The 9,320-nt window shown below is 43.2% G+C and overlaps 1 protein-coding gene and 1 long non-coding RNA gene across 2 annotated transcripts in view; both read right to left on the bottom strand.

The window, feature by feature from the left end:
• Positions 1–9,320, bottom strand: part of LOC137641336 (uncharacterized) — a 386,962-nt gene that overhangs the window by 223,583 nt on the left and 154,059 nt on the right. The window lies entirely within an intron of this gene.
• BBS9 (Bardet-Biedl syndrome 9) overlaps positions 1–9,320 on the bottom strand; it is a 196,429-nt gene that overhangs the window by 124,982 nt on the left and 62,127 nt on the right. Inside the window, exon 6 of the mRNA XM_068379472.1 lies at positions 6,490–6,761. Within this exon, the coding sequence (XP_068235573.1) occupies positions 6,490–6,761 (272 nt within the window). The remainder of the gene's footprint in view (positions 1–6,489; positions 6,762–9,320) is intronic.

The raw sequence follows: 9,320 nt of genomic DNA, 5'->3' as shown, positions 1-9,320 counted from the left end.
GGTTCTCTATGGGGAGGAAGGGCGGGTCCTTAAATTCATGATCATCGGGTAAGTATATTCAAAAATTTATTTTACTAATGAAAATAACATTTTTCAATATTAATCTTACCCGATGATCATGTAGCTGATTCACACCCAGGGTGGTGGGTGGAGACCAGCATACATGTTAACAAAGAAGCTAAGTATCCCGTATCTTATTTTAGCCGTTATTCAAAAATAACAAACATAAAATAAATAAGTACCTGGTAAGGAAGTCGACTTGAACCATTACTCTGCCTTTTTAAGTACGTCTTCCTTACTGAGCCTAGCGATCCTCTTACGATGCTGAGCGACTCCTAGGTGCTGAAGTATGAAGGGCTGCAACCCATACTAAAGGACCTCATCACAACCTCTAATCCAGGCGCTTCTCAAGAAAGAATTTGACCACCCGCCAAATCAACCAGGATGCGGAAGGCTTCTTAGCCTTCCGGACAACCCAGAAATATTTCAAGAGAAAGATTAAAAAGGTTCTGGAATTAGGGAATTGTAGTGGTGGAGCCCCCACCACTACTGCACTCGTTGCTACGAATGGTCCCAGAGTGTAGCAGTTCTCATAAAGAGACTGGACATTCTTAAGATAAAAGACGAGAACACTGATTAGCTTTTCCAAAAGGTTGCGTCGAAAATATTTTGCAGAGATCTATTTTATTAAAAGGTCACGGAAGTTGTGACAGCTCTAACTTCGTGTGTCCTTACCTTCAGCCAAGCTTGGTCTTCCTCATTCAGAAGGGAATGAGCTTCTCGTATTAACAGTCTGAAAATAATAGGATAAAGAATTCTCTGACATAGGCAAAGATGAATTCTAAACTGAACACCATAAAGCTTCAGACGGGCCCCGTAAAGGTTTTTAAAATAGAACTTAAGAGCTCTTACAGGACATAATACTCTTTCTAGTTCATTTCCAACCATACGATAAGTTTGGAATAACGAACGATATTGGTCAAGGCCGAGAAGGCAGCTCGTGTTTGGCTAGAAAACCAAGATGTAGAACATGTAGCCGTTTCGGATGAAAATCCGATGTTCTGGCTGAAGGCATGAATCTCACTGACTCTTTTAGCTGTGGTTAAGCATATCAGGAAAAGAGTCTTAAAGGTGAGATCTTTCAGGGAGGCTGATTGAAGTGGTTCGAACCTGTCTAACATAAGGAATCTTAGAACCACGTCTAAATTCCAACCAGGTGTAACCAAACGACGCTCCTTCGTGGTCTCAAAAGACTTAAGGAGGTCCTGTAGATCTTTATTGTTGGAAAGATCTAAGCCTCTGTGACGGAAGACTGATGCCAACATGCTTCTGTAACCCTTGAAAGTGGGAGCTGAAAGAGATCGCTCTTTCCTCAGATATAAGAGGAAGTCAGCTATATGAGTTACAGAGGTACTGGTCGAGGATACGGATACTGACTTGCACCAGTTTAGGAAGATTTCCCACTTCGATTGGTAGACTCTAAGGGTGGATGTTCTCCTTGCTCTAACAATCGCTCTGGTTGCCTCCTTCGAAAAACCTCTAGTTCTCGAGAGTCTTTCGATACTCTGAAGGCAGTGAGACGAAGAGCGTGGAGGCCTTGGAGTACCTTCTTACGCGTGGCAGACGTAGCAGGTCCACCCTTAGGGGAAGAGTTCTGGGAACGTCTACTAGCCAACGAAGTACCTCGGTAAGTTATTCTCTCGCGGGCCAGAGGGAAGCAACAAGTGTCAACTTTGTCCCATCGTGAGAGGCGAACTTCTGCAGTACCTTGTTGACAATCTAGAACGGAGGGAATGCATATAGATCTAGATGAGACTAATCTAGTAGAAAGGCATCTAAAAGAACCACTGCTGGGTCCGGGATAGGTGAGCAAAGTATTGAGAGCCTCTTGGACATCGAGGTTGCGAAGAGATCTATGGTTGGCTGGCCCCAGGTGACCCAAAGTCTCTTGCATACATCTCTGTGGAGGGTCCAATATGTTGGAATTATTGTCCCTTCCTACTGAGACAAACTGCTAAGACATTCAAGTTGCCTTGGAAGAAATTTGTTACTAGTGAAAAGTCTAGACCTGTTGAACAGGAGAGGAGGTCACTAGCGAACTCGCACCATGTCAGAGAGTAGGTCCCTCCTTGCTAGGAGATGAACATCAAAGCAGGGAGTTGTCCGTGTTGACCTCCATTACTTTGTCTTGAAGGAGAGACCTGAAGCTTTTCCAGGTCAGACGTACTGCCAGAAGCTTCTTGCAGTTAAAATGCATTGTCCTTTGACTCGAGTTCCATAATCCCGAGCATTCCCTACCGCCTAAGGTCGCACCCCAGCCTACGTCCGATGCGTCTGAGAAGAGAACGTGGTTGGGGGTCTGAACAGTCAGGGGAAGACCCTATAAAAGGTTGATAAAGTCCTTTCCTCAGGTTAGACCAGACTTATCTTCCGGAAACCGGGATCGAGACCGCTTCTAGCGTCTCGTCCTTTTCCAGTGAAGAGCTAGATGAAACCGAAGAGGACGGAGGTGAAGTCTTCCAAGTGACACCAATTGAACCACGGATGACAGTGTCCTAACCAGACTCATCCACAGCCTGACAGGTCCGTATTCCTTCTTCAGCATCTTCTGGATGGATAGCAGGGCTGGGGATTGATCTTCTTGTTCAGCCATGTCCTCATCAGAGGGTTCCTCATCCGAAACTGATGAGGAAACGGCAACGGAGTGGGCAACGTCTGACTCGCTGAATCCGGTCGCACTGGTGGATGCGTGACGCAGCCGGACACAAGATCATGGTACTGCTGCACAGTCTGTGAACTGTCAACCATGGGGATGCGAGGAAGTACAGCGACAACCCGAAACTGTTTAGACTGTCTGGGTAGTACAGACAACCCCTTATCGGGTTGCTGAGGTTGCCGCACTGCGTCACAACAAGTCACCTCTGCTGGTTGTTGAACGTCTTCCCAGTGAAACACTGAACGTCCACAACCACCTCCGAGAGTAGCTTAACGTCAACGTGCGACTGGCAACCCACACTGGGTCGCACCGGTGGAGGAACCATCTCAACTGGCGGACGTGAGTAGGATACCTCAGCGTCAACAGGGCGTACAACCAACCGGTAGGAAGGTCATTGGCAAGAAGGTTCTTCTCCGTAAAAAATCCTCTATCAAGGACTAAGCTTGGACTGCATGTCTTGCAACAAAGCCCAAGGTCTATGGGAGCAGGTGTGGCAACAGACGGGGTTAGCGACTGAAGCGGAACCATTTACCCTCCCTGGAAGCATGTTATGCTTAAATTAAAGTCCATAGGAGGCTAAGCAGCTTAAGGCTCCTCTCCAAATGACAGAGTCCTCAAGGGAATATCAGAAGGAGGGAGAACAGCACTTTCTCATCTACAGGAACCATATCCGAGAAAAGCTAGGTTCTCTCAGTGAGGGTTTCACTGGTGCAAAAGCAGCAGACCAGAAGGCAACGTTATGAAACTGCTTGACAGTCTGTGAACTGTCAAAAACTGAACTGTCAACCACAACAGGAGCGTGAGGACATACAGCACTGGTGTATAAGTAGCAGACCAGAAGGCAATGTCATGTAACTGTTTGACAGTCTGTGAGATGGCAACAACCAAAGTTGTGTGGGGAAGCCTCAACTTCTGACTGACTAGTTTGCTGCGGGCGAGTGGCGGTAACCACAGTGTGTTGCGGAGGCTGACACACCGTGTCAAAACACGGCAGCTTGTGGTAGCTCACGCACGGCAACGGAGTGCTCTGTGTGTGGGAGTCATCATACATCTGGCAGGGTTGACTGTGCATGGGTGGAGGAGCTCTCACAACAAGAGTGTGAGAGCAGGAAGCCATGCCGGGCGCACAACCGTGGGAGGTGTAGGCCCACGGGTGCATCGTCAACCTTCTCCGCAGTCGGAGTGTGGGAGCTGGCAACAACAAAAGCAGAGTGCTGGAGCGTGGGAGGGGCTGCGGTGGGTTGCGGAGCATGCTGTATGGTATGCGGAGCATGCTGCATGGGTTGCGGAGAAAGCCGCATAGTGCTGGAACCCGGCAGCTCTACAGCACCTTCCCACTGCTGATGCGGAAGCTCACGCATGTCAACGGATGGAGCAGCAAGAACATGCGTCTGGCAGGGTGGACTGCGCATCGGTGGTGGAGCTCTCACAGGTGGAGTGTGGGAGCAGGCAGCCGCAGTATCTGCTGAGCGCACAACCTCGGCGGGTTGTAGGTTAACAGGTGCAGTGTTAACCTTCTCAGCATGATACTCCTGCATGAATGCCGCAAGCTGAGACTGCATAGTCTGCAGCATGGACCACTAGGGTCTATGAAAGACAACAACAAACGGAGCTACTGTCCGTTGTGACTGAGGGTCTAAAACAGCTGGTGCGGCAACAGACGGAGTTACTGCCTGTTGCGGTACCACCTTGCCTCTCTTGGGAGGTGTGCAGTCGTCGGATGACTGGAGCGAGTCCGAACTGACCCAGTGGCTACACCTAGGCCGTTGGACTTGCGCGGAAGGGACCGACTTGCACTTAAAAGCTGCAAGATTTGGTCCATGGTTTCTGCGAGAAACCTCTTCCGCAGACGAGGAATAAATGGGCTCTCTCGTCTTTGTGTGGGTGGGGTGATCACGTCGGCAACGTGTGTAGATACACCCGAAACCACGGAGGGAAACGTCTGTTCGTATATCAAGCCTGTGGAACCCATAAGTCCTTCGACATTACTTCTCCCCTGGGCTTGGGAGCTTGTAAGAGGTATCGGACAAGGTGAACAACTGGCACGAACAAACGAACCCTCGAACGCAACACTGTAACACTTTGCGCATATCACTTTATCACTTTTGATTTTCTGTTTGCACTTATTTCACTGAACTCGAAACTTTAAGTGATTTGTACCTGAAACACGCAATCCTATCCTTCATTAAAAGGTAGTAATTGCGAAAACAGTTTTACAATGTAACAGAAAAACATAATGAAAGATAAAGAATTCAGTGGCTGGAAAAGAGACTAAACACTAGATCAAATAAACTACGTTTAAAATCTCTCACCGCATAAAGCCTGGGAACAAGAATAAAACTCTAGAAACGTTTTACCTTCTTCCCCTATAGCGACTAGGGAGAAGAGAAAAAAAAAAAAAAAAACGAGAACAACGTTACCCGCTTGAACGAAACGTTTATCCTCCTCTCTCTCCCTCCGTCTCTATCTCTCTCTCTCTCTCTCTTGACTTAGAACCTGAGAGATGAGCCCAATTATATATCGTTAAAACATATTATTTGTTAAAGGAAAAAAACTGAAAGGTTTCCCAAATAAAATGTTCCTTTATTAGAATTAAAACCATTTAAGCTAAGAAAGAATGAACGAAACGCTAGAATCGGTTTACTCTTACTGCAACGTGAAACCGTGAAATACTCTCTCTCTATCGTAACGATAGAGCGCAAGTTGAACGTTCTGAACGTCAACATTTGCGGAGACTAAACTAAACGTTAGTTCATCTTTGAAAACAGTACGAGACTATCAAAGAAATTCTTTCAAAAACATTAAAATTAAAATAGCATAAATTTTTAACAGGAAATACGATATGACGGGCTCAATGTTAATAAACTTCGGTTCCAAGTAAGGACCGCCTACTATTAGGAAAGGTCGCATATAAACAAACGTAAAAATTAATTTTTATAAGTTTATAATAAATGGAAAGTCAATCGAAGAGGCCTATAAATGGCGGAGAGATATAAAATAAATCTATAACTTTGTTAAGCAAAATTACCAAAAACCTAAACACACTTCCGTCTAAGGGAAGGGTCGGTCATTAAAAGTGAAAGAGAGTCTATACTCTCTTCGACACCAACACTTCCGTCTAAGGGAAGGGTCGGCCATTTAAAAGTGAAAGAGAGTCCATACTCTCTTCGTCACCATAATTAAATCTATCCAAAACGAGTTCAAGTTTTGAAATGAAGATAAAACCCCTGCATAGCGAAAGCTCAAAACTGGAATAGTGTACTTCACCAAAAAGTTGTGAAAACAAATCCAGTTAGGGACGGCGTATTAGTAGGTCTTGCCGGTGGCACGACAGAGGAAAAATTGAGTTCTTGTTGACAAGAAGTACTTGAGTACCTACTCACAGATGGCGCTGTTGTGTACACCCCCACCTGTATAGCGATCGCTGGCGTATCCCGACCGTAGATTTCTGTCGGGCAACAGAGTTGACAGCTACATGATCATCGGGTAAGATTAATATTGAAAAAAAAGGGGCAATTGGATATTTAATGGACATTGCTTTCAGGAAGGACAGTCAACTTCCTAGGAAACTCAAGCCACATGGAGCATTTCACGGGTCCTCGGGTCTCTTAAAAGGACTTGTTCGAGTCAAAGATGGTACAACAGACGATCATATTCAGTAGTATACGAAGTAACGACATATTTTTTCTACATGCGAGTGATAAGATATTGATAGCCAAAAGGTGAGCAAGAGCAAATCCAAGTGAAATATAACTGAAGAGAAATAGTCTTACCCACAGGATATGCCATAAAACTTGAAGGGTTGTACTCCAGTTTCTTTAAAAATCTCAGCACTCCAGACTCCTTGAAACAGTAGATAGCACGGGTAGTGAGAACTAATATGTTAGTGGGACCCTCTGGTGGAGACATGACAATGATATCCAAGGCCTCTCCATTCAACTGTCGAGTCCATTCAGGAGCAAATCGTTTTCCCTTGGCACTACTATTATTGTTGCTATTGCTACTTTCTTTTTCTTTCTCAGTTGCAGAAGCCAGAACTTGATACCTACCAAATTGAAAAATACATAGATTTTAAATTTATTGGAACAAAAAAATATGATAGTTATTCAGCTATGTAGGCTTTCACATAAATTGGAAAACTTGAATATTGCTATAATTCAATAACTAATCTATTATATACTGCTAAATCTTTCTATCAAATTAATCATGCTTTATTCAAAGTAAAAGATGCATGTGAAGTTATATGGCATGAACTCTTTTTTATTATTAATAGGTTTGGGGTTCCATAATCATATTACCACTAAAACACTTGGGGAAAGCAAGATTTTTATGATCCTATAAGGAAACAAAAGAAATTTATTATTGTACTACAAGAGACCAAAAATCCCCTAAAACCTAGGACTAATATGTATATGTTATTTAAGTCTCAGGTCACTGACCATATGTCTGACCTCATGGTACTCTACTTGAAGAAAAGAATATCCAAATGTGTTGAGTACAATAAATTCAACACACACATCCTAAATTGTGTAAGCCAGAATGATATAACGAAAGGTATGATACCTAATGTAAAAGGGTGAATGGGCATGTAAAAGTACAATTCACATAAGTCAAATCCTGCAATTTCAAGTCTCGTGGTCCTATTCATGGCAGTGTTGTTGGTGAAGCCCTTTTCCAACTGACCTACCCCTATGCACCTATTATCCTTGTCTGATCAGGGTCACAGAATCTAGTACAACTTCCATCCTTTCCTCTAGGGTCACGGGTCCAAAGAGTTTTGGTTAACTGAAGCACCTTCATCATCTTCTGGACAGTCAATGGGCCGAACAGGTGGCGATGTAAAGGGTAGGCCAGGGTTTTTCCACCAACACAACAGGGGAGGTTCACCTGGACTTGAAACGTCTCGCGAACGAATGGGCTGATTTTTCGGGATATTTGTCTGTTGTTACCCAGGGACAGTAGCACCTGGACTTGAAACGTCTTACGAATGAATGGGCTGATTTTTCGGGATATTTGTCTGTTGTTACCCAGGGACAGTAGCACCTGGCCTTGAAACGTCTTATGAATGAATGGGCTGATTTTTCGGGATATTTGTCTGTTACCCAGGGACAGTGGCACTTGGCCTTGAAACGTCTTACGAACGAATGGGCTGATTTTTCGGGATATTTGTCTGTTACCCAGGGACAGTGGCACCTGGCCTTAAAACGTCTTACGAACGAATGGGCTGATTTTTCAGGATATTTGTCTGTTGTTACCCAGGGACAGTAGAAAAAAATTTACTTGCGTATATTTTAAGTCTATGGGTCTTGAGGTGCCATAACAAGATTACCACACTGGGCTTAATGGGTTTGTATAAAGCGAGTTTCATGCAGGTTTCCTACTTATAATACAAGGAGTAATCTTGCAGTTCCAGGGGAATGTACATAAGAATTACCATAACTATCTAGCATATAAAAAATGAGACAATTAAAAAGGCACAGTATTCAGCAAGGGACCATGTGCAGTGGACAAAAGAAAAAAAAAATTCCTAGATTAACAAACTCGAGTTGTAGTAAAGAGATAAAAATTAAGTCCTTATAAGTTAACAATACTTAAATATCAGGGGTAACTATACAACATTATGCACAAGCAAGAAAAAATATGTAGATGAAAGTCAATAAAAATCCTCACAGGGTTTCTATGACTTTAACTGTGTTGTATCGTATGTTTCAGGTCACCGACCATGCGTTTGACCTCATGCGTTATTTTGACTAAGGTATAGAACATTTACAAACAGACCTCTGGTCCAAATTTACGAGGGTAATTGATTAATCCTTTTCCATTTTCTTTTTTCTTAGTATATTCGTTAATTATTGAGTTATATGTTGTAAATTTTGTTGAATAACCTTTTATTCCTCTTTGATTCTGAAAGTGTTAAGGTGTTCATTTAATTGCTGTGAATTTTCAAGAATAAAGGTACTATATACATTTAGTACAACTTGTGTCCTTTTACCCCTTCTATAGATTTACATGAATTGTTGAGAATTTAAAGTTTGAAATTGTTTGAGAAACTTGGAATAGTTTCCTTGGAGTTGATTTGAAGTTATTATCTGCTCCAGACATATTATTAAGGAGAGTAAGTTTAATAAACAAATTAAGGTAAGATTGATGTAACCTGATATACTCTTTTTTTAAGTGAAATGAAGGTTGAAGATCCTCATTCTGAATTAAAGACAGTAGGCAAAATTTAGAGTAAATAAACAACAACTACACCGGTGCTCCATTTCCGCTCTTAATGATGTCTGTAAATTGATTACCTGTCCAGCATCTCAGAAAGGGCTTCTAGGACGAAGTAGAAATAGCACTTAAGCCTTGGGATGGTATTAGTATTGACAAATGTAATCTATCTATTTACTGAGGCACTTTCCTCAATTTTGTGGGTAACCGACATAAAAACAAAAGGGGGACTTTTCCTCTCCACTCCTTCCAGCCTGACGAGGGATTCAGCCGAGTTTGGTTGGTACTGCTAGAGTGCCACAACCCATCCTCACCTGTTATCCACCACAAATGAAGTTTTATATGCTGAATCACCTACTGCTGCTACCTAAGCAGTCACAAAGGCACT

The sequence above is a fragment of the Palaemon carinicauda genome, chromosome 1 (genome assembly GCF_036898095.1).
Source record: "Palaemon carinicauda isolate YSFRI2023 chromosome 1, ASM3689809v2, whole genome shotgun sequence".
NCBI lineage: Eukaryota > Metazoa > Arthropoda > Malacostraca > Decapoda > Palaemonidae > Palaemon > Palaemon carinicauda.
This window is presented reverse-complemented; position numbering and strand designations above follow the sequence as displayed.